The 25,753-nt window shown below is 41.8% G+C and overlaps 1 protein-coding gene and 1 pseudogene across 1 annotated transcript in view; one reads left to right on the forward strand and one right to left on the reverse strand.

Annotated features, from left to right (window-relative positions):
- Hs3st3a1 (heparan sulfate-glucosamine 3-sulfotransferase 3A1) overlaps positions 1–21,117 on the reverse strand; it is a 100,530-nt gene extending 79,413 nt beyond the window's left edge. Inside the window, exon 1 of the mRNA XM_020155304.2 lies at positions 19,741–21,117. Coding sequence (XP_020010893.1) covers positions 19,741–20,342 — 602 coding nt within the window. The 5' untranslated portion in view covers positions 20,343–21,117. The remainder of the gene's footprint in view (positions 1–19,740) is intronic.
- On the forward strand, positions 20,378–25,380 carry LOC141413631 (uncharacterized; annotated as a pseudogene).
- Positions 25,381–25,753: the final 373 nt, after the last annotated feature.

Raw genomic sequence — 25,753 nt, forward strand, 5'->3', positions numbered from 1 at the left:
CATTCTTAAAAGAGGACTTAGAAATTATTACAAAATTTATAAAAGACCTAGCACTATGGTTAGAAAATGTTTATGCTAAACTCTTAAGTGATGAAATGATTATAAGAAATACCTACAGCATGGTCATACTTAAGCTAAAACAACACACAAGCAAAATGTGATACATAGTTAAGTGGGAGGCAAAACATGGAACTGGTTGCCAGGATTGTTGGGTTTGCCTTTGCTATGTGCATTTTCTGTATCGGGTGAGCAAAAGCAGTCAGTTGTAAGATAAAGCCAGCACATGCATTCCTGAATGATTTCAGGAACCATGTGCCATACAAAATTGCACGAATTTGAAAAGAAAAGAACCTAATAACAGTGAGTAGCAGAGTTTTACCCACTCTCAGTGGTTAATAAGTCTGTAAACACTACAAAACGCATGACACTTTGACTTTTCAAAAGGTCCTAAGGATTTCTTGTGGAAGTGTACATAAGTGAAAGTGATGGGAAAAAAGCATCTAAAATTAGACTTAAAGCCAGACACCAGATGTGGATGGATGTGACCTGTCACACACACAGTGAACTGAGGTAGGTGGCTAAGGCAGGTAGGTGTGTGTTTGTCTGCTCCTGCATGGCTGGGTGCAGCTTTCTGCATTCATCTGGTCTTTTCTTGGGGACAAACATGTGCAAAAGAAAACGCAAAACTCACATTTTGCTCCAATGGTTTCCTAATATGTTAATCTCATTGGAATAAATTCACAATTTCAAAACAAGCATTTTAGGAGAACTGGCTTACTGATTTCCTAATTAAGAAATAAACTTTAATATGAGCAAATAAAATAATTCCAAAGGTGTCCACACACACTATATTGTATCTGAACAGCTAGTCACCCACATAAAGAATCTGCTTGGCAAGAAGCAGGCAAAACAAGCAATGGAGAGCTAATTATTTTACTATCCAAATAAGTTACTTTATATCAGTATTTAAACAACTTATCTTAAAAACATTATTTGATGACTGGAATAACTTGAGAACTGTTTCAATCAGCTTTGGTCTATCAGGTAAGTATTAGACTAAATGACCCCCAGGTCATTTCTAATGCAAATAATGAGATTTCATGAAAGTGTGCTTTTATTTTCTTAATAACAAGGCATTTTATTTTTAGGTAAGAATAAATAAGCTCAGTTCTCAGAGGGTCAAGATTTGGTAAAACTCTGATTTTCAAGTAGGAATTCAATATGATGACAATAAATTCCATCACTCTATTCTGGGACTTTCTAATTTAAAAGGAAAAAAGTTTAAAGTACACTTTAAAGTTTGTTGTAGTTGTCTCTAAAAAATCTTCAAGTATGTGAAACATCCCTCATTTCTACCATTTTTTATGAGCACATGTTGAGAAATCATTTAGGTTACTTTCTTCTGATTTCGGAAGACACCTTATATTCATGTGCAAATAAAACAGAATCCACCAGTGTGTACCTTTCTGTGGTCTGGATGTTACCTGAGAACAGTGTGAAGTTTTCCTCTCGTTTTAAAGTTACCTTGACTTAAATAAACAAATACTAAAAGAGCCTTTCCTGGGAAACAGTTTGTCCAACTAAACACTTCCTTTTTTTCCTGATGGATGTTATAAAAGGAGAAACAACTCATTTGGTAAAGTATAGTACCTCATCGTTCAAATCTGAGTTCAATAGTTCAAATTTTTAGAGGCCTTGGGGAGGAAGAAAAAGAACTTTCTGTTTTCAAGGAAAATGATTTTGCCTGAGCTTTCAAAACTGAGCCAGCTTGCTCTATAAAATTTTCATAATAGGCATATATATAAGTCTCATGTCTGAATCAATATATTGAAGTTGCTTAAATATCCAATTGTTATATTTTTAACAACTTCCTGCTTTGAAAAGGTAATGATTTTGTCCAAACCTTTAAAACTCTGTTAGCATATTACAGTAATAAGTATATTTTATATAAGATGTTTAAATTAATATAGCCATAAAGTTATCTAAGTGAGCTATTATTTACTTGCTTTTTTCTAAATGAAGAGAAAACATGCTTGTAAGAATAAAGCCAAAACACAGTCCAGCCTCTGACATAGTTTGCTAAACAACTGAAGAGTTAAACATGGAAAAAACCATTTCATACCCTATTATTCCATAATAATAACCTTTTACATTTGCATAGCACTGTTTGCTCATTCGTTATAAAGTGTGATTAGTAACTTTCATGCTTCCCTCTCCTTAACAAATCAACTTATTAGAGACCATATTTGAAGTAAGGTAGTGCCTTTTCAAATTCCTTATTTTTCAGCTCACCCTGTCATACAGAGCAAGCCTCAGGGTGCACAGATTCCTGTTTGCACTTTGGTGATGTGGAAGGAGTCCTCACAGCTCATGAGACTCAGCCAGTGCAGTTTTGGAGAAGTAGATCATTTGAGTATCTGGGAAGAAAGTACTGGTGTTCATGCTCCATACATAGGGGAAATGCTTCCTTGTGAAAGAAGGCCAAGTGAGCAAAACTCTGGTGGAAATCCAAGAGGCCATCAATTGAAGGTATGAAGAAACTCACTAAAAGCCACTGCCACAGAAAGGCCTAAGCAGGGGAGCAGGGGAGGAGCAGATACACACTTTCCAACATCTGTGAATTTCAGAACTCATCAAAGTCTCTGGAGATGTCCCCAGGAAACATCCACTTTGACCACTAAGAAAACCTGAAACAGCTTTTAAGTCATTTTCCCCTTCATGTTGGCCTCTGTACCCTTCTATTGGATGACCTCTAAAGCATTTGGTCAGTGGCACCTTCTCTTCTCCTCTTCCAGTCTTCCATGTTCTCCTCTGCTGCAATTATGTGGAGTTTCTGGTCATACCATGAAGTGCTGAAATGCTGTCACAGGTATGCAGAGGGTCACACAGAAGCTGGCTTTATTTTATCAGGCTATTAGAAAAGTAAACACTTGGTGCATATACTTGTTTAAATTTAAACCACCAGCTTTTTACTTCTTCAGTCCTCAGGGTCCTCCATACTCTTCTCATCCCCTCCAAATAAACCTCCTGAATGTGTCACCAGGTTGGTATAGATTTTTGAGTAGACCAGAAGGACACCCATGATGAAATAAATTATTTATCTGCAATATTCCAATACTAAGCCTCCAGCCACAGAAATAATTGCTAAAATTTACATCCAGGAACTCCATTTGCTTTAAATAATGCTCAGCTTGAAATATCCTCCAAGTTTATTCTCTATGAGCCTTCATAAGTTGGAGAGAAAAGATCACTATCAATTAAATGAGAAATTAAACACTACAACAGTTTACTTTTGAGGCATAAGCAGCAAATTTGTAGTCAGATTAGATAGAGGAATAAATTGGTTTGGTTTTCTCACTCTCAGGGTTTTTTTGTTTTTTGGGTTTTTTTGCAGTACTAGGGTGTGAACTCAGGTTCTACACCTTGAGCCACTCCACCAGCCCTTTTTTGTAATGAGCTTTTTTCAAGATAGGGTCTCATTGACTATTTGCTGGGCTGGCTTTGAACCTTGGTCCTCCTGATCTCTGCCTCCTGAGTACCTAGGATTACAGGTGTGAGCCACTGGTGCCTGGCTGTTTTGTTTTGTTTTTAACGTTTTCATCACCAACATTTTCAGAGATAAGAAAAGGATGTATCAGGAGCAGGGTAGAGAATGTATGAATTTTATTTGATATTTGGTATTCATACTAAAGAAATAAAAATCCATTAATGATAGAGGAAGGTAGCCAATGGCAGAAGCATTAAAAAAATTCAATGTTGATGGGAGAAAACAATTTCTCATTGAACTATCAATCAAGTGTGCAAAAGATGAAGATTCTTAAAGCAAGTTTGTTTTTCTTTTCCCACTTGCAGTGGAGTTTAGAACAGGCTGGCACATTGCTGCTCTGAAAAAGAACCACTACCCTTTTACCAAAATGCTCAAGAAGATTGGACAGCTGTGCATGTTCACTAATTCTGGTAACAATAGCATCCTTCCAAAGAGCGCAACACATAATATAAAAACCTCTGATAAAGGCAATGTTGACTAAAACACCATGCATAAGTAACTGCATCAGTGTGGAAACCAGGACAAAAACACATTTTGTTTATTTTTTAAAGAACAACACAAAATTTTATTACATTTAATTTCATTAAAATGTGCTACATTTTGGTTTGGAAAAGATGATTGGGCTCCAATGTATATCATAAGGAGCACATGAAAGCAAGTACTGGAACCCTGTGTTTGGGCTCAGTTAACATGGTCACAAGCCCAAACAGTGGGGAAAGGGGAGCCTTGGTAAGAATCTGGTAAGAATTTTCTAAGTAGCTCAGAATGGACAAGAAGGATGAACACATTTTAACCCCTCCTTCATCTTGGGATGTTTTACGTACGTGGCCACAGTGGTCACAAAGCAAATATGAGGACCCCAATGGTGAAATGAAGTCCAGGAAAGAAAGCGGAGCTGTCACACATTAGACACAAACATGAGTGAAGTTCATCCCTCTTCTCTTCTGACACATTCCCACTTACCCATCAACTCATTGTTACCTGGCTTCTGCCGCACCACAAAAGCCCGCCATGTCTCCAGTGCCTTCCTGACTGACAAGACAATTAAACCGCTATTCAGCCTTCTGTCACAGTGATACCACTGAACTCAAAACTATCCGTCCCCCCACATCAACGTTTTTGAAATTTTTAAATATAGAAAAAACTTGTGAGAATTGTACAATAAACACCCATCAGCTCACCAACTCAATTCTAAACATACACCTTCCACTTTTGTTAAAGCATATCTATTCATCCCTCTATGAAAAATTTTAAGAAATCCATCCATCCATTAATCTATTTTTCTTAAATACTTTTCAAATAAATTATAGAGGTCAGCACAGTTTTTTGTGTTAGGTATTTTTGAGATAGGGTCTCGCAAACTATTTGCCTGGGCTGGTTTCTAACCATGATCCTCCTGATCTCTGCCTCCTGAGTAGCCAGGATTGCAGGCGTGAGCCACTGGCTCCCAGCAAATATGGGCTTTTTTTGTTTGTTTGTTTTGGCAGTACTGGGGTTTGAACCTAGGGCCACAACACTTGCTTGGCGGGTGCTCTGCCACTTGAACCACTCCACCGGCCCCTAGGCAATTAAAATTTTTTTTTTCTTTTGACAGTGCTGGGGATTGAATCCAGGGCCTTACACATGCTAGGCAAATGCTCTGCCACTGAGCTGCATCTCCAGCTACACAGTTCCTTTTAAATACCTGTGCATGCATGTCATAAACTATTTCCCTTTGAGGCTAGAATGCGAACTCTTTCCACTCTCTCCCTGTGTCTGCTACTCAACTTTGCATCTCAGCTAGGCTGGCAACTAACACAACTTTCACGTCCTGCTCTATAGATGGACCTGGAGCACTTTCCATTTCGCAAGTCTAAGTAAAGGCAGTTGTTCTTTTTGATACCTGTATTCCCCCTTCTGTGTTCACCATCACAGTTATGGGGACTAATAAATATGCCCAAGCTAAAAATCTTCAATTACTCCCCAGTTTCCCTCCTTGTTCTCACTGCTAGCAAATCTTTTCCCATTCCTCTAATGCATATCTCCATCACTAGTTCTCTAGATTCCTAAACAGCTACCTACCTGATTCTGTATCCATACGCCACGTTTTCCAAAGCAGAACCAAAGGTGGTCCTCCATGGAAAACCTTCAATTCCCTCTCCCCCAACTCCACCTCTAGAGATGCATGTAGCCAAGATGGCAGCCACTGGTCTCATGAAGCTATTGGGGTCTTGTAATGTAGCTAATAAGAACTAAAGTGTGCTCCAAGGGTAAAATGCATGCATCAATGCATCAATATCTATCAATGTGTTTCCTTTCGACTACATATTGAATTATATTTTAGACATACTGGCTGAAATGATAATATTGTTAGATTCTCTTTTTATCTCTTTGCTTAAAGGTGACTACTACAATACTTAAACTTACACAATTTCCATTGCATTTCTTTTTTAAAACTTACTTTTATCGACAAAATAATTGCACATATTTATGGAGTAATATGTGATAATTTGATACATTATACAATGCTTACTGACCAATTCAGTATAATTAGCATTTCATCTCCTTAAACATTTATCATTTCTTTGAATTAAAAACTTTGAATCACATTTCTACATTCAGATAGTGCGGAACTAAAATAAAGTCCCAACTCCTTCAGAGTTCCACTAAATCATCCTCAAAAATCTTTCCCCAGCTTTCATCCAGACTTGACATCTTTTAACCTGCACAGGAAGAATTTTGAATTAAACTACACTGTGGGATTGTTTCTCAGTACAGAGGTCAGGTGGCAATGAGTATGACCTCATTGTGTCCCCAGTTGCTCCTTCCAGATGCTTAACACGATGACCAGATATCCAAGAGGGAAAAGGGAGAGAGTAGTGGAAGAGCTGTAAAGTAAACACACTCAAGTACAAAGTCAAGGAAGCATCAAATGCATTACTGAGCTTCCAAAAAGAAATGAGTGACAACTACTTTGGTGTTTATTGGTCCTTTCCAAACTAGAATGTAGCTGGGACAATAATCACATTTTGAGCAAACAGCATCCTCCTAAACAACTTTGAATATTTCAAAAAGTTCCCCTGGACACTGTCTTGCCTTTCCAGGACAGAGAACCTCAGTTCAACTCTCACACAGCCACAGGGAGTTCTGTTCTTTCTGAACCTACATTATACATTCATCACACCTCCTGAGAATCTCTTGTCCACCTGAGAATAAGGAGAGAGGCAAAGGAAAGGAAGAGCATGTGAGACCCATGAAGACTTCACCTTAGAGCAGAAGTCTGCAAACTACAGATGATGGCTGTGCATTTTGGATAGCTAAAGCCTTACTGGAACGCAGCCGTACTCATTCATTTATATAGACAGCTGCTGTTGTCCTGCAAAAGCAGAGTTGAATAGTTACAGCAGAGATTAGACTGCATGGCCCACAAAGCCCAAAGTGTTGACTATCTGGCCCTTACCAGAAAAAAATTATTAAAAAAATAGTAAGTCTATTATGTGACAGACGAGAATAGTTTTAGGCTGTGGTCATATGCTATTGAGAAGAACCTAACACACATAGCACACAATTCTTACCCTTAGCTTCTCAAGGGACCTTGAAGCACCTCGGTCTCTTCAAACAGGAGTTTTGTTTTCACTAACCAGGTTCTTCAAATCTTTTAAAAAATTTTGATCCACTAAAACAAGTAGGTTTTTACATCCAACTCTTTCGGCACACATTATCTATGTATGCAAATAACAAACAGCTAAGTTTGTCAAAATGATACTTGCCTTGGGATCTACTTTCTTATTTCATCCTATTTATATTATAGTCCATTTTATCTACACAATAGTTCCATTTAAAAAAGATTGGTTTTATTTTAAAGGAATGTCTTAGGAGTCACAGTTTGCCAAACTCATCGTACATGGCAGTTTTGTATTGCCTTACTCTGTAAACCAGCAGCCACTGAGTTTTAGTTGAGATGGATCCCTCCACCCATGCACAATTTTGTTTTGTTTTAGTTTGGGCCTTGGTATTTACTATGTGTCTTATTTTCCAACATATTAAAATTCAGTAGTCTGATATTCTTTTGAAAACTCATAGGACATGGGAATAATGAGTTCATTTTTCTAAACAGTAACGACAGGAGCTGAGAAGTATTTTCTCCAACACTTGCTCTCTGACTTGCCACCCTTTGCCACAGGGCAAGCGCACCTGAAAATCCCAAGAATTTTCAACACAAGCTTTAGCTGCCCGTGGCCTCCCCCCATGCAAATATAAAACAGATCCAATTTGTTTTCTTTCCATCATTAAACCCCCTCGCAGGCAGGGCAAGCTAGTAGACCCACTGGCTTCAGGGACAGCCTTTTTTTTTTTAAAACAGATACTGTTGTAATCTCAAGGTTTCCTACACCAAGAAGAAAGAGCAAGGCCCATCAGAAAGAAAAACAAAGACCTTTATTTCTGAAAAAAAAAAAAAATCAAACCCACAACATTTGATGAAAGAAACTACAAGAATAACTTAGAGTCCACCAAGAAATTAAAAAAAAAAACAAAACAAAAAAACAGATGCACGTTTTTATTTACTTAAAAGCTTTGTTTGTGACATAAAATCACTGCATCACAGCCGATTTCCCTCCTTCCCACCAGAACTTTTCCAAACATGAAGTTAGTGCAAACATGGCTTTGGTTAAGAAAGGTGATGAGAGGCATGGTGGGCTCTGGGAATGTAACTTTAGTTGCAATTTAAATCCAGTTCCTTTTGTTAAATACCTGAACTTAATGAGAATCTGCCAGGATTTATGACCGTAACAAACACATCATTTTTGACTTTGTCATTCAACCCACCCTGGCAACTTTGATATTTCCTAGTGAAAGGAGAGATCTAATTCAAGTAAGAACGCTGGAAAAGGGAGAAGGAATTTTATTCCCATAACTTGATTGATTACTTCCTACCCTGAACTCAAGAGAGAAAAAGCAAACGTTTTCCTGTCCGTACTCAGATTTCTCCCACTAATCTTTTACAAGTAGGCAACAACCATAAAACACAAATTACTTACAAGGATCCTAAGGCCAAACTTATACACATCAAACTATTGAGCAAAACATCTGAGATGAAAAACAGAAACGTAAAGATGAATAGACCCCTAATTCGATTCAATTCAATGCTTTAATTCATCAGTTCTGGGCAGAGAAAAGATAATGCCATAACTGGTTCTATTCAGAAGTATTTTTGTCATGGTTGCAAACCCTCCAACACTATGAGTATTTAACTTAGGGCACACAAATGTTTCCCAATTACATTCTCTGGAGTTGGTCTTTTTTTTTGAGTGTGTGTGTGGTACTAGAGTTTGAACTCAGGGTCTACACTTCAAGCCATTTCACCAGCCCTTGTTTGTGAAGGGTTTTTGGAGACAGGGTCTCTGAACTATTTTGCCCAGGATGGCTTCGGAATGCAAACCTCCTGATCTCTGCCTCCTGAGTAGCTAGGATTACAGACGTAAACCACTGGTGCTTGGCAAGAAATTGGCCTTTTAACTGTGGGCAAGGCACCTCTGTGTCTTCATATATGTAAAAGTTAATCTTTGTCTTTAAGAAATGCTTCCAGCATCCTATCTGTTTATGCTTCTATCTCACTGGAACTAAAGGAAGTTCGGATCAACAGCCATGTCTGGCCAAGGCGCTACAGTAAAGGCTTGATGCTAATAATGACCAGCTGACAGGAAGTCACATAGATGAGCGTTACTAACAACAATATGAAGATAGAGGTCCCAGGGTAACAGTTGGCCTGTGCTCTGATTGGTGGTATTAACATTTCTAAAGAATTAAAAATAAAAATACCAATTTGAAGGTAAAAATACAGAAAAGAATGAGAAAGAATTTGGGAGGGACTCATGCTTGGGAAATTCCTACAGTGCAAAAGGGGAGCATGAGATCAGTTGGTGGTCCCAGCCACTGAAATTAGGCCACAAACTCAACTTGTCCCAACTGTAGGAGCAGCGAGAATCCTTCTAATATTTCTAACAATATTTCAGCTTTCTCATGCAGCCGTTTAGAAGTTGTTGACTTGGTCCAATTAAGGATTTTTTAGTGGTTGTTGCTAATTTTTAGTTAATAGGAAAAAATCAGTTGAATTACCCAAAAGTTTTGATGTGCCCAATAAGATAAGTTCTGGGATAATATTAGTTGGGGAGAAAGTGAGAGAGAGTGACAAAAAGAGAGGTAGCTTTAGTTTTCCAATAATAGGCCAACAAACTAACAAAAGACAAACAAGGGGCCAGACATGGTGGTATACACCTGCAATCCCAGCTACTCAGGAGTTGGAGGGAGGAGAATCAAGATTTGAGGCTAACTGGACAAAGTTAGTGTGAGACACCATCTGAAAAACTAAAAGCAAAAGGACTGGTGTGTGGCTTAAGAGCATTTGCCTATCAATCCCCAGTAACATACACACATACAAGACACATGGATACTTAAATACATTTTTAAAAATTCACTTCTTAAACTTGATTTTGATGTGTTGCTTAGTTTTCCCACTAATAGTCCAATACTAGAATCAAACAAATCTAAATCACCCCACTGCGTGGGCAGCTTTAAGTAGCCACCACTTCTAGGACACAGATGGTAGGAACTATCTATGGGCAATTCTGTCGGAGAACATCACAGAGACCCTCAGGGAGGAGCACTCTTGTGCTAGACCTGGTGACTTGGGCACCACTTTACTATTTACTTAGTTCTATGATTTTGGGCAAGTTATTTCACCTTTCTGAGCCAACAGAAAATAACAGGACCTAATTAAAATATGATTCCTATTAATAACATCATTTAGACTATGTGCATTGGATCATTCAGCCATCACACACTGAAGGTTTAACACATTTAATTCTTGTCACTTTACATCTAAAATGATGGATTTTTATCAAATGGACATTACAGTGTTCAACTACTTTCCTATTTTTAAAATGATTGAAAATGCACAAAGAAAGTTATATATCCACTAAAGTGGAAAATATGCCAATAAGAAGTGGGGAATGGTATTAAATCACAGAAATTTTTATCTTCACAAGCATTCACAGCTTATGCCTTGCATAAGAGTTTAGAAAACAGATTCAATAAAGTAAGTGAATCAACAAACAAAAGGAAGTATCGTTAGCTTCGTAGAGGCTCTGGGTGGAGAGGATGTTGTTTTGTTTTGCTTAAGCAAAAACTGTAATGTAGATAAAACTATTTTTACAGTTGTTATCAATATCTAAGAGGAAATGTTTTCAGGGAGATTTTCATTGCTCTATTAAATCAGAAGCACAGACACACAGCTGTGTGTTTAAAAACAGAAGCGGAAAATGCCAGCATGCTACCTGGATAGGAATCCCAGGACTGATGATGCTGGCAGCCAGGTACTTGACACATCCAGCACATAACAGTCACAGTTGTTGGATGCTCCAATCCTGACCCTCTCAGGCTCTGGAAGTTGGACTTTCTCATTCTTCCTCCTTTTCCCTTGAACACAGTAATTGTTCCAGGTATGTTCCATTCCTGCAGCTGCTCCCATTAGTCAGTGTCTAAACCATGGTTAAACACCAATCCAGTAAGCAGACAGAATACTGAAGCTGCTCTGCTATCTTAGCTATAAGGAGTGTCCCAGTCATGGCCCATCTCCATACCTCCACAACCAGCTTCCCAAACTGATACCAGCTCTTCCTGCGTTTGCGGTTAAAAAACCCACAAAGGCCATAAGCCCAAGTCTCGTTTTGCTCTGACCCAGAGCTTTTGCTTTTTCTGTCGTCAAATCCTGTCACTTGTTACAAAGCATTTGCTATCTGTCACCACAGAGTTTCAGTCAAGGGTGGGGACCTTTCACAGCTTCTTCACTTTACATTTGCCAGCCATTGAAAAGAGAAAGAGGAATAAAGACATTCTCTCTGTGCCTGTTTTGGGGACAAGAGAGGAGGAGGAGGAGGAGGAGGAGGAGGAGGAGGAGCCAATTGTACTATGGGAGGGAGGGATAGTCATGTCTGGAAGCAACAGGTGTTGCAGGAGGGGAAACTAAACTGGCAGACCCATTCCAGGGGCCTCCCAAAGGAATAAAAAAATGTGGGATAAATGGGAACTGGTGCTGATGGAGTGTTTCAGTAGGAACCCTCCTTCTCTGATACCCATTAGGCTCTCTCTGTTTTTATTTTTGGGTTTAGAATAATTTCACATATTAATATTACAAAACATAACACAGACATTCCCATAGACCCTTAACCTAGACTCCCCTGAGGTCACTATCTTACATAACCTTAGTTCAATACAATGACCACAGTCTACGGCCATACTACCCTGAACGCACCTGATCTCATCAATACAAGGACCACAACCAATAAATTGACCTTGGTAAGGTAGCTCCCTGCCTTATCCACCAAGGATATGTTCCAAGGCTCCTTTTCCCCAGGGAATGCCTGAAATTACAAAGAGTACTGAACTCTAAATGTGTTTCCTGCACATACATACACAAGTTTAATGTCTTTTCCACTTTAACAAAGCACTTACCATGCACTGCGTCTATAACTTTCCAAATTTGAGTTGCAACAGCAAAACTGGCACAACTTTCTCATTCTTACCATAGATCTTAGCAGCCTCAGCACATGATCTTTTTTCTTTCTTTATTAGATTGATAACTTTGACCTTTTTGCTTAAAAAAAGCATTTCATGCCTTTTCTTCAACAGATCTAAATTGCCAGCCTCACGACTTCTGTGCTTTGGGGCCATTGCTAAATTAAATAAGGGTGACTTGAACATAAGCACTGTGACACTGTGACCACAGAACTGAGAGGAAAGCAGGACTACCACAGAAGTGAGAGGACTACTACATGACAAATGGTCACTACCCCATGGGTGGGTAATGTATACAGTGTGGACACCCTGGACAAAGTGATGATTCGAGGCCTGCATGGAACAGCATGAGGTTTCATCATGTCACTCAGAAAGGCATGCAATTGAAAACTTATGAATTGTTTATTGCTGGAATTTCTCATTTAATATTTTCAGACTGTGGTTGACCACAGGTAACAGAAACCTCTGAAAATGAAACCTCAGCTAAGAGGAGACTACTGTGTAAGGCTATTAACCAAACTACACACATTATTCACATCCCCAGTTTCCCCACAAACACCTTTTTTTTCTGTTTCAGACTCTAGTCAAGGGTACACCTATATTTATTTACTCATTAGTAATGAGTGACTGTCGTCTCTTCCCATCTGGTAAGCTTGATCAGTCTTCCTTTGTTTTGCACGGTCTTGACACTTTTGAAGAGTATTCTCATGTATGCTGTAGAATACAGAGAGAACACTGGAAATCCCAGAGAGATTAGACTGGGGTCACGGACATAGAGGAAGAGTACCCCACAGATGAAGTGTCATTTTCACTGCCATATATCTGGGAAACAAGCTCTCGGATTAACAAGGAGATGTTAACCTTGGTCACTTGGAAGGTGGTTTCTGAGAGGTCTCCTCCAGTCACGGTTCTATTTGTCCCTTTCTCCTCTGTTTTAACCTAACTACAACTCTTCTCTCCAGCCCATCATCCCCAAGCCCTGGGCTATAGGAAGAAGCTGTCCTGTACACGATGGGCAGGCCAGTCCACAGAGTAGCTCAGGAGCCTGAAGGGTTAAGCAGGCTTCTGTGTGCTGCCTGTTAAGAATCACAGGACCCTCCTCCAGAGCCCATACCACACAAGGGAAGGAATAAGGCTGCATTACTGATGTTGAAATAAAATCATCTGGAAGTATTTTCATCTGAAGCCGGCTTTCAGAAACAGAGGCAAAACACACTAACAAAAGTAATCTGGGGCATATGGCATTCCTTTCTAATATAAATCCTCTAACCATTTATATCTTGCTTTTCAGGTTTATTATCAAAGTCTCTTTTATTTCTCTCCAAAGAATAAACTCCCTGCCTAGAAGAAGTGCACTATCCTTATCTAAAAGAGGCAAACTGCAGCTCAGCTGTGGTGAGGCAGGTTGTACTCCCTATAAGTGCTGCATAAATACAGTTTGTTGTTGTTGCTTCTTTTTTCTTTTCTTTTTTGAATAATAGTGCAAATCCAGTCTGATCACAGAGGTTTTCAAAGTTCCCCTCTCCAGGTCTTTTCTGCTCCTCCTACCACTAGGTGGCACTACATATCACATCCAAAGTACGCTACTGTCAACAGTCAGTGAACAGGAATTTTCCTCATAAGCTTTGTAAGGAATCTCTCGCATTCATTATTCTTTACAAACATTTCCACTTTCTTTTGTTACAGTCACCGCCGTCAGACAACCTCTGAAACAGGCCAAATCTAAACTCTGGAATGCGGTATTCGATTGACCTTAGGAAACCTGTAAATGTTCAGGTGCGTGCAGTCTTGAGCAGTGCAAAAATTCAAGGACTGCATTGTTGGAGACAAGAATTGGGAGAGACTCTTTGATTTACTGATCTCACCATTGCATTAGTTACTAAATTTTGCTTCATATAGGTTTATTTGGAACTACATGAATATTCCCCACAGAGATTTTTTAACGGCATCAAACTAGCAAAGATTTTTAAGTGTATATAAGTATATTTAAGAAATTCTTATCAAGGCAAAGACTGGGGATGAAAATATTACTTTGATGCAAATTTCTGTGATTGCATATGAAAGGCACATATTTAAGAAGAAGCTTTATTCTCACAATTGCAACTCATCATTTGGCAGAAACAATTTTTCTAAAAACGTGGAGTCTAATATCTTTGGGGAAACATAGACCAAGAAATGACACTCTTTATCAATTATCACTCTAACTTGGAATAGGAGATCTCGTCCTAAGAAAAAAAGCTAAGTACATCAGCTCCCAACTGGAGCAGGCAATTTGAGTGCTGGTAATTGCAATGTGCAATTTTTCAAATTTGTCCCAAAGAGATGTGAGGCCCTTTGGTTGTTTGTTTCTATCAAGGACATTCGTTTGCAACCAACGCTCTTCTCTGCATGATGTGAGCATCTGGTCTATGTAAGGTTAGCCTTTGTTGTCATTAATTGCACAGGCTTATTTTATTCCCATGACCCCTCCAAAATACAGAGTTGGCACTTTTGCTTTCCCGGCCAATCAACAGATTTATTTACACGAGACAAATATTTTGGCCAGAGTTTTCTTCTTAAGGGGAGGGCAGGAGATCACAATGCTGTGTGGATTTCCACCCATAAATGTCTACATTTTCACATAAAGCATATTAGCACCTTATAAAGGAGTATACAATAACATAAGGTATTCCAATCCCAGCATTCACCAAAAGTGGTGTTGTTTAATGTCAGTTCCATACCCAGCATGTCCAAGATGGCTCAGCTGTTCCCCAACCACTTAATAACTTTTCTCTTACAAATTCCATCACTTTTCCACCTACGTACTGGCATCTGTTCTTCCACACCCATCTGTGTCTATGAGGCCATACACACATGCACACACAGGACCTAGGTTGACTGACTTGCATAGCTGGTGCTGATTACTGGGGATGGTCCCACGGTTCAGACCTTAAGCAAACAAAATGACAGCATTTGGGCTCCTCGACTTCTACTAAGTGGGAAGTGTCCAATCACGCAGAATGACAATCAGGAGAGCAATTGTTCCTTCTTCTTCCATAGACATGGGACTCTAGACTCAGGGTCCATGGAGTCCCTGCCGCTCATCCCTTCCCAACATTCTTCACAAGCTGGGAGGACAGAGCCTCGAGACTTCAGTCCATGTGACCTTGCATGGGTGGCCAGGCTCTACAGTTCCCTTGGCTCAAATTTCATTTGCAACCCTCCATGTAGAAGGGGCTTGCGGTACAGGAGTCTGGGAAACCGCTTTTGGAGGTTCTCTGCAGCTGCTCCCAGCTGCTACAAGGGCCGAGGTCTACTTTGAAGGACTGTAGGGGCTCTCTGCAGTTTGTCTGTCCAGTGGCCTCAAGAAACAGGCCATGATCATTACAGGCCATAAAAATTCAAATTTTGATGAAGTCAGGAGAACACTAACTCCAAAAATTCAAACTGCATAATCTTTGATCATCCTGTATGCTACAAAGTGATTCTAGTGATAGTCTTCTCTGTTGAAATTGTGCTGACCCTACTAAAGCAAAGGAATGAAAACACAGGAAGCAGACATGCTAGTATAAAAGACTGGATAGTGCATACTTCCTATCTTGTGCCAAACCATGAGACAGAAACCAAAGGTAAATGCTACAGAAACCATTTATAGACATGTAGATATGTGGCTAGACAGACAGACAGATACTTAGAGCAACAGACACATAGTAGACCCTCTGTGACCATAGGTTTTGCATCCATGGATTCAACCAACTGGGAGTCAAAAATATTCTGAAAAAATTGCATCTGCACTAAACATGTACAGACATTTTTGCAATTATTTCCTAAATAACACAGTATAACAATTATTTACATAGCATTTGCATTGTATTGGATATTTTAAGTAGCCTGGAGATAATTTAAAATCCAAGGAGGATGTGTATATGTTATATCTCATATGAGCAACTGGAACATCTAAGGAGAGAAGCCCCAGGGGTCCTGGAACCAATTCCTCACAGACAACAAGGAAGACTATATGTATATACACGTTTTCCTCCTAAGGCAAAAGACACTTGTTTGCAATGTCTTTAAAGATATTAAATACTGCCAGGCACCAGTGGCTTACTCCTGTAATCTTAGCTACTCAGGAGGCAGAGATCAGTGCGATCAGGGTTTGAAGCCAGCCTGGGCAAACAGTTCTGAGAGACCCTATCTCAAAAAATCCTTCACAAAAATAGGGCTAGTGGAGTGGCTCGAGGCGAGGGCCCTGAGTTCAAGGCCCAGTACAGAAAAAAAGAAAAAAAGATATTAAGTACTATAAAAATAGGTGTCATTTGTCTTAGGAGGAAAGAAAAATGACCTCCCTATTATTTAGTGCAGGTATAACACACAGGGAAGGGGGAGTCTTCTCATTGAGTCTAAGCTCCCTGCTCTTGAACTACAGTGGAGGCAATTGGTCTTGACTTCCAGTAAAGATCTCAACATTTTGAAGCTAGTGAAACAATTTTCCACTTTTCCTTTCCGAAGCCAGCACACACACAATGGAAATAGAGACCATTCATTGGGAAGAATTGTTCTCCCGTGACATGCAACCCGCAGACATTTGTTGTACTGATATCATGTCTGCTAAATTAAGTAATGAGGAATGCTTGCCAAACCCCGTCAGGGTGGAGTTTCATGCCCAGGAAACTCCACTGAAGTGTCCTGAATTATTATTAACAAACCTCCACATGCAGAGAGAAATCTGTCAGGAGACTTGTTAAGGGTATTAACACATTTTAAATCAAGAAGAATAATGTCCTCTTTTAGAGATTTTTTAATAAAAAAAATCATTGTCTTTGTCTTTAATACAGATGTGTTCAAAGGAAGTGTTTATTATTCTGCTCTTGAGACATAGTTTCTCAGCCATTTGACTTTCTTCTCAGTGAGGGAAATGCACAGAAACATCTTAGCAACAGGCGTTTCTCTGACTCACTCTAAGAAATTTTCTTCAACCTTGTAACAGCAGCAGATTTTTCCCTTTGTGAAAACGGTAGGGGGCACTGCCACAGCAAACTATTATGGCAAACAGATTCCTCTGAGCAAAACCAAGGCTAGACATCTTAGATTCTCCCATGTCAATAAATATGTAAAAATATTATATAGATTTTTCTCTTCCACAATTCACATCAGGGTGCACATATTGGAATTTTTATCTCTGTGTATGCGTTATATGTGTGTATGTGTATGCCATCTTAAGTGGGTGGTAGAAAGTATATATTGTAAATTTTGGACAACTCAGGTATAAATAAAATCCTGTATTCTGGAATATTAACTACATATAAGTTGCTAAAGTGTACTTAATAACTAAGAGGAATTCTGTGTGCATATATATTTATACACATACATATGTATGTGTATGTGTATATATATCTTCAATCTTTCTCATAGACATTAAACTCCAAGTTCAAAACCAAAATAAAACAGAACTGTGAAAAAATTTCATTAAGTAATCACGTAATTCAGACTGCAAGGTTGGAGTTTTTTTTAATAAGAGTTTTCTATATAATTGAATTAAGCTTAAATTTATGCATTCAATTAAAAAAAAAAAAACCATTGCAAATGGTAAAACAAAGACATTGCTCCAACACTTGGAAAATTAAATTCACCAAACCATGAAGTCTACTGTGCAGTTATTTTTGTAAACACCATAAATTGCTTTGTAGAACTCCTCTGCCGAAGTAAACAATCCCAGCAGAGACTTGCTCTACAATACATCCAGTTTCCAAAGGTCCACGCGGCCTCAGAGTTTATGGCTATTTTTCTTTCCTTTTTTTTTTGCTTTCTTTTAAAAAAAAAAAAAACCTTGTGTTTCTAGTTACCTTGAAACCTTCCTGTTCTTAAATGAGCTCAGAAAGTTCTACAGAAAATAAGTTCCAGGTCCTGTTGATATACTGTGCCCCTGTCCTCAAATATTAACTGTTGGAGTAAAAAGAAACAATCCTACCTTGTGGAAATAAAGTTTATATAGCAAAACGAAAATAAAGAGTTTTAGGACTAAATATTTCATCATATTAAACAGCACCTCAGAGCCCAGTGTTGGCTTAGATGGTCAGACAGTGTGCTGCAAATGTGTTCACTTGTAGAACTGTATGAGGTCGAGTTCAATGCGAGCTCCTATAGATAAGAGTTTTAGGGGTCTTTAATCACTTCTTTCTTGTGTCCTTGATGAAAAACACAGAGCTGCCTTTGTGCTAAAAAGAAGGACCTGTTGTTTCCATATCCAACAGGTCATTTTTATAAGAACTTCCCAGAGGATATAACATAAATGACAGAAACACAAGGGGATATTTTAAGTGGCTGATAATTTTAAATGATATATATTCTATATTAAGGGAAGGTTGTTTGTTTTTCTTCCCGAACAAACGGAAAGTTACTGTTTTAGAAGTGTTTAATGTTTGAATTTGATTTTTAGGGCCAACCCTTTTTTCGTGAGTTGAGTTACTATAAAATCTGCTCCTGAAATCAATCTGAGGCTGTACTTGACCCTTGGAGTAAATAAACTTGTCAAATCATGTCCATTTCTGTTTTGGAGATGAACAGCTAATTTAGTGAGCTCTTGCGCTATATCTAAATTATGAAGTAATATTTCTAATATCGTTTCAGTTAAAACAAGGAGAATGACTATTTTATGAACAAGCTAAACTTTATTAAATGAAAAATTCTAGCTATACGATTTTTCCTTGAACTTGGAGGAAAGAAAAAGAAACTCAATATTTTATGGCAAACAAATTCTGAGCAGCACTAGAATTCATTAGAGTTGGGTCAATTAGGTTATTGAAAGTGGTCTGAATTTGAGAAGAGTGGTAAATTTGAGATTAAGATCTAAATGAAGCTTATTCCCCAAACTGCATTCACAGGGTTTTTCACCATATATTCTTTTTACTTTTCTTCCTTTTTAAAAATTAGCTTCTTTATGGGCAAAGACGATTATTTGAAGGTCATTAGAAAACTTTCTGTCCATCTAGAACCAAGTCACTTTTACCTATAAATACAGAAAGCACTTTACCAAATTCATTCCTCACCCCAAACAAAAGTTAGCACCAAGGAAGCTTTCTTTAAAACACAGTGACGGTGTTGCTGACACTTGCTGGGGCATACATTATCCAAACTACCTAGGCTCTCTGGCACTTGACACTTTTACTAAGTCTCTATATTACTTACCACCTCTGACAACTATCTGGCAAAAGGTCAAGGTAAATAAATACGTGATGCAAAGCCTGTGTTAACCTCTGGGAATTGCCCAAAAGATAAAGAAGTAACAGGCTTCTTTGGGAGAGGTCACCTAGTAATGATGAACAGGTTTCTAACTTAGGAAGTACTTTTTTTTTTTTTTTCCTAAAGCTAAATCCATGGAAACTTTCACAGGACAGGAGAAAAGGATGGGACTGGCTGTTTGGCGGAAAGAGAATCCCAAGAACATTAAGACAAAAATTTCTTTCCCCCCTCCCTCCCTCCAACATCCACCGCCCTTCCCCAGAGAAGAAGGCACAGTGGGGGATCGTAACCGTCCAATTTAGGGACAGTTATTGATGACCCTTGGCCTTTGCACGAAGTTGGGAGAAAGGCGTACTCACTTCCCCCCTCGCCCCGCACCCCTGTGCTCTGGCTGCCCCGCGTCTCGGGCTGCGCGCGCTCACCGGTACCAGGCGAGGCCCTTGTCATAGCTGCGGTCGAAGAAATGGGGCTCCGCGCCCACGGCGCGCACGTCGGGGTGCACGCGCAGGAACTCCAGCAGCGCCCGCGTGCCGCCCTTCTTCACGCCGATGATGATGGCCTGCGGCAGCTGCTTGCTGCCTTCGTCCAGGAGTAGGGCCAGGGTCCCCGGTGGGGCCTCGGCCACGCTGCTGCCGGCCCCGGAGCCGCCGGGACCCACCGCCAGGCCTGGGGTGTCCTCTTCCCAGGCCGCGTCGTCGCTGTCGTCGCCGCGCAGCGCGGGCGGCCGGCGCCTCCGCCGCTGCTGCAGTTGCAGGAGGCGCTTTCTCTGCGCCACCGCGGGCCACACCGCCAGCTCCCTCGGGCCTCCGGCCAGGACGCCGCGATCCCGGGTCCCCGCCTCCTCGCCGCCGCCCGACAGCCCCACGACGGGGCCCGACAGGGTCTGGCAGCGCTCGGCCAGGCAGTAGAAGACGTAAAGGGACGTGAGCAGGGAGCAGAGCATCAGCAAGAACTTCCGGAAGATGCTGCGGGACAGCGGCTCGGCCGAGTTGGGGTGGGCGCCGGCCGGGCCCGGAGGGGCCATCCTAGCCGGAGGCGACGTCGGGCTGCGCGCGGGCCATGCTAGGCCGGGACTCCACCAGGTGCTATACCATCCCCCAGGCGGGCCTGCGCGCTGGACGGAGGCCACATCACCCGTGCGTCCCCGCGGCGGTGCGAGCGGCCCCAGGAGGCGGCGGCCCGGGCACCTCCAGGGAACCGAGCCCCTGAAGCCCCTTGCGGGATCCCTGCCTCCAGCCAAGGGCGCGGGAAGGGGGACACGGGGCCGTGCTTAAGAAACCATCGTCTTAGGTCTTAGACGCGTCCAAGTCCTGAGCCTAGGGCCAGCGTTGGGCACTCCAGTCTCCCGGGATTCGCTTCAGTGGGGGGTCCTGGCGGCCGTGGCGAAGGCGTGCAGTTCAGCCTAGCCCTGAGTGGCCTTTCGGTGCGATCTCCGCTCAGCGATCGCGCATCCCTGGCTCAGTCCCCGTTGAAGGGACACGAGTGAGCTGCGTGCTTTCCGGACAGCGGCGAGCCACAGTGCCCCCCTGCCCTCGTGCCCCTGTCCTCTGGTCTCCTTGCCCTCTGGGGCGCGCCCTCTTGGTCCGCGCTTAGGTCCTCTCCTCCCGAGGTAAGCACTCACTCTGTCCGAGTGGGACCCAGAAGGCCCGCGCCCCGAGCCGTCCGTCCCCCTTCGTGTGCCCAGGGAGGCTCCAAACTGCCCTCGGGCCCCACCTGTGAGCGGCGTGGCGGAGCCCAGCTGCGCGGGACCTGTCAGCGGCCGCTGCCACTATGCTCGCACTCCCTCCCCCGCAGCCTCCCGGGCCGCCGCTGCCACACGTGGGGCACAGAGGGCAGCAAAGTTAGCGGTGACGTCAGCGGCCTGGGCCCGACCAGACCCCGGACGAGCGCGGCGGGGCGCGGACCAGCGGCGCAGGGGCCGGGCCAGCGGGATGGAGAAAAGGTGGCGCGAGAGCCTGCAGCGGCAGCCCAATGGCACTGGAAAGGGTGGAGGCGGCAGGGGCGACGCCCCTTCCCCATGTTCCCCTCCCTCCTGGTGGCCTCGCCCCTTGCGAGCCCCGCTAGGGGTGGCAACGGCTTCTGGGTTGTCCGACTGACAGCTAGGACCGGCTGGATCCCCAGGGCTTGACTTCCATCCAAAGAGCCACTCGTTCAAGTAAAGGTTCCCAAACCTCCTCAACTCAGCTCAGCCGTTCGCAGCCCTGACCCCTTCCAGGTCCCCCGCGTTCTGCTTTCTGCTCCCCTCCAGCGTCTGTTTCAACATTCGCCTCTCCCTCTCCCCCGCCCCCCTCCCGCGTCCTTCATCCCCTTGAACCTCCATCGGGTCCCGAACCTTTGGAGGTTTTGTTTGCAGCAGTTCTCAGGCCCGCGCTGCTCGCCACGCCCCCATTTGTTAGGGGCAAATTGAATCCTTTCCGGCAGCTTTGGCTTCTACCCCTTCAACTGTCCACTGCCGCCCCTGCCCGAAGCCCTTTCTTCCGCCGCAGTATTGGTTTTTCTTTTTTCTTCCGTGTCTGGCTTTCCTTTGGATTTATTTTTAATGATCAAGGGGCCCCCAGGACCTAGAAAACTTCTTAGGAAATGAACCAATAAATAAATCACAGGCAGGAATTAATATTTGAAAAAAAATTCAGCTCCAATTCCAAATCTACATGCCCAGTTTGATGAAGTGCATTCTATTTAATGTTGTTTGTACTAATGCGTGGTGGGTGTGCGCCCTGTGTGTGTGCGTGCGCGCTCCATCCAAGGGGTTAAATGTCCTTTCATAAACAGCAGTTTCCTCTTTCTCTTGCTTGCCCTGACCCTATATCCCCTTCTTGTGCTCCCCTGAGAGCAGGTCAGGAAGGGATACAAACTGCCTCACTGGTTAATGGAGGGAGGTGGCCTGTGGAACTTGCATGAGGTGGTTTTCTGTTCCAGTCCTATTTGTTCCTTATTTCTAGGCTTCCTTGTCTCCACAGGACTCCTGGCACTGTGGGTGGTGGCTTACAAGCTTCATCCCAACTCCTGTAAGTAGTGGAGGCAGTTTTCTGGGCCCACAATGGATGCTAACAAGGGCTCCCAGCAGGCACAATGCCCAGGTAGCAGAAAACACCTTAGGGATTTGTGCTGCTGGTGGGTGTTGGGACTCTGCAGCTTTTTTTCTCATCTGTCTTCACCTTGTGCCCTCTTTGACCTTTGAAGTGTGGGTCTGGATCTGGGAAATCCTTTTTCAGCTTCCAAAGGGGACCTGGTGTGCTCCTGTGCTCCAATGAAACTGGTGTATTTGTGCCCTGTGTGTGTGCGTGTGTGCTCCATCCAAGGGGTTAAATAGAGAAGTACTCACTGCTGGGATATGGTTTTTGTTTGTTTGTTTGTTTGTTTGTTTATAAACTACCAATCCTGGCAGATCCTACAAGCATCGAAGAGCTGATTAGATTCTGATGCTGTAAAGCCTGGACTTTTACAAGGATGAACAGCAAGTACTGCTAAGCTTCAATGTCCCTTGGTCCTAAAATTAGATACTGACAAATCAGTTGAAGTTTAATACTGACTTAAGAGTTTCAAAACTTTTCTCTAGGTATTTCAGTCTGATTTCCAGACAGAAAAACAAGGACAATTTTAAAGTTGTTCTGAAAGCAATGTAATTCCATAAATACTTACAAATATGTCTGGGTTTCCTCCTCTGGAAAATGATGGACTCCAAGTTAGCTTGTAGCTCCAACGTAATGCATGTTGTGCCTATGTGCTTCTGTATGGCAGGCAGTGTTTCCTGTACTTGGGCATTAAAGGCTCACACTAGGTATGAAACTTGACTCTTACAATCACTCATAAAATCTATGGCAGATCTTAGAATTAAAATGTGAGTCAAATGCAGGCCACACGGTAATTTAAAGTATCTATTAAATTTTAATACCTTAAAAGCAGGTAAGAAGAGGTCAGGTAAGGTAGTACATACCTATAATCCCAACTATATGGGAGGCAGAGATGGGAGGGTTGCAGTTAGAGGCTACCCTGGGCAAAATTTTTGTGAAACCTTATCTCATGGTGGCACACACCTGTAATCCCAGCTACACGTGAGGCAGATGTAGGAGGATTATGGTCCAAGGCTGGCTCTGGGTAAATAGCACAAGACCCTGTTTGAAGAATAAAAGTAAGTAAAAGAGCCTGGAGGGCAGTGAGGAAGGGTGATTCAAGTGATAGAGCACCTGCCTTGCAAGTGCAAGGCCTTGAGTTCAAACCCCAGTACCACCAAACAAAAAAAAAAAAAGAAAAGATAAAAGGGAACAGGTAAAATGATATATTTTTCATAATATGTCTAATATACCTAAAAGTGTGACTTTAAACATGTAGTCAGCATAAAAATTCTTGAGATTGTTTATGTTCTGCTATGGATTGAGTGTCCCCTGTAAACCTCACCTTAAAATTTAATTACTTTTGTGACAGTAGTAAGAGTTGGGACCTCTAAAAGGCGACCAGGTCATGGGAGCTCTGCTCTCATGAGGAAGTCAAGGCTGTCTCTGGAGTGCACTATTTGTAAAAGGAGATGTCTGGGCCTCTCTCCTCTGCCTGAGCACTCGCTGGCCCTTCTGCCTTCCATGATGGAATGGTGTAGCCTGAAACTCCTCTCCAGGTGCTAGGCCCAGGCTCTTGGGTTTCTTAGCACCAGAGCCATCAGCCAAATGAAATTCTATTATTCATAATTTACCTACTCTTTGGCATTCTGTTCAAGCAGCAGAAAATAGACTGAGACATCTTTCTTTTCATTCCAACTCTTTGGACTCCAGTGTGTATTTTCCACTTCCAGTACATCTTGACTGGGACTCGCTGCGTTTCAGATACTGTTTCCACATGTGAGTAGTGGCCGCCATAGTGGACCACTTAGATGAGAATGTTGTTTTGGTGGGAGGAGTGTGTCTGTTGGGGGTCTGATCAGAAGTCAGCACATTCAAATTACAATAATTTGTGGAAAGTTTATTTATTAAAAATTGCTTTACAAAGGAGAAACAAATAGAAAAACTGAATATTGTGCAATAGTATTGGGCTAATGGTGGTGGAGAAAGGGAGGGAGGGAGAGAGAAAAAGAGAAGTGTTTACATTTAAAGGTGGAAGGCAAGGAGAAGATAGCAAAGCTACAGGAAGCAGTGACATAGGACAGGCCTTGGAGAGACATCACACACTTTAGTGGTGAGACACAAATCAACGTCCCAGGGAAGGCGCCTGGGAGAGAAATGTCCTCGGCCAGACGATAGGGCCAGGTATGTGGGGCTACTGCTAATCATGACAAAAATAAAGTGTGATCAAAGTTATCCTCGTTATAGCATTAGGCACTGACTTACTCATAATCCTGAAGAAAAATATGTGCTTTCATGCATTTGATGCATTTATTAGAATGGAAACAAACTGGAGCTTGAAAAGGAAAATTGCCTACCCAAGTACCAGGAAATGTAAGAAGTTTTGTTTGGGCAGTTTCTTCCAATTTCTCTTTCCCTTTGTCATCCTATGTGAAAGTGTATGTCACTTCTGGAAAGGCACAAGGCTCTGCCTTGGAAAGGCCCTAGGTTTGAACTGCTGTCACAGAGATTGTCTTATACTCCATGGTGAAATAGGTGAGTCTTATGTTCAGTGGCTTTCAGATTCCCTCTCTGTATCCTTCTCTCCCCAATGTCATGTCCCTCTTGAGATACCACTCTGTGTCCTTCAAGACACCAGAACATCAATTCCTTCCCAGCCCTCAGTCATATAAACCCATGACACTATTGTGCAAACCATTGCTTATCTTCTGTCATATCCCACCACATGGGCTTTATGTTGTAAAATAAGAAATACACTTTTTTTGGTGGTAGTGGGGCTTGACCTCAGGGCCACGCACTTGCTAGGCAAGGAGTATTTCCTGAAATGACTTCCTCTCACTTGCTCAAGTATCAATAATTTGCACACATTAAAACAGCAACTTAATATACAATAATACATAAGAATGAAACAAATCACACCCCAAATTTTATTGCCTAGAAATAGCTATGATTAATGTATGGGTTAGTTTCCTTTAATTGTGTGTGTGTGTGTGTGTGTGTGTGTAAGAGAGAGAGAGAAAGAAAAGAGAATTAGAATGAATTAAGAGACAGAGAAGTATATATAGATATGTAAGACATATAAAAGATAGATGATAGATAGGCAGATAGATAGAAAATAGATAGATAGTTGATAGATAGATAGATAGTTGTGTCTAAAGAACTTAGAATGCTTCATAGGAAACTTTTAAGCCTCCTTCCCCTGGAGACCAGCACAACTGAGAAATAATTACAATAGCCTTTTATTGCCCCATTCCGCTTCTATCTGTCCCTCAGTCTTATCCCTGCCTCCATCTCAGGCCAGGTACCATACTGGCCAAGCAAACATGAAGCTCAGAGAGCCCAGGAGCCCATTGAGCTTGTAGATGCAGGGTAGCCTCCTGTA

Source organism: Castor canadensis, chromosome 11 (assembly GCF_047511655.1).
Source record: "Castor canadensis chromosome 11, mCasCan1.hap1v2, whole genome shotgun sequence".
Classification (NCBI taxonomy): domain Eukaryota; kingdom Metazoa; phylum Chordata; class Mammalia; order Rodentia; family Castoridae; genus Castor; species Castor canadensis.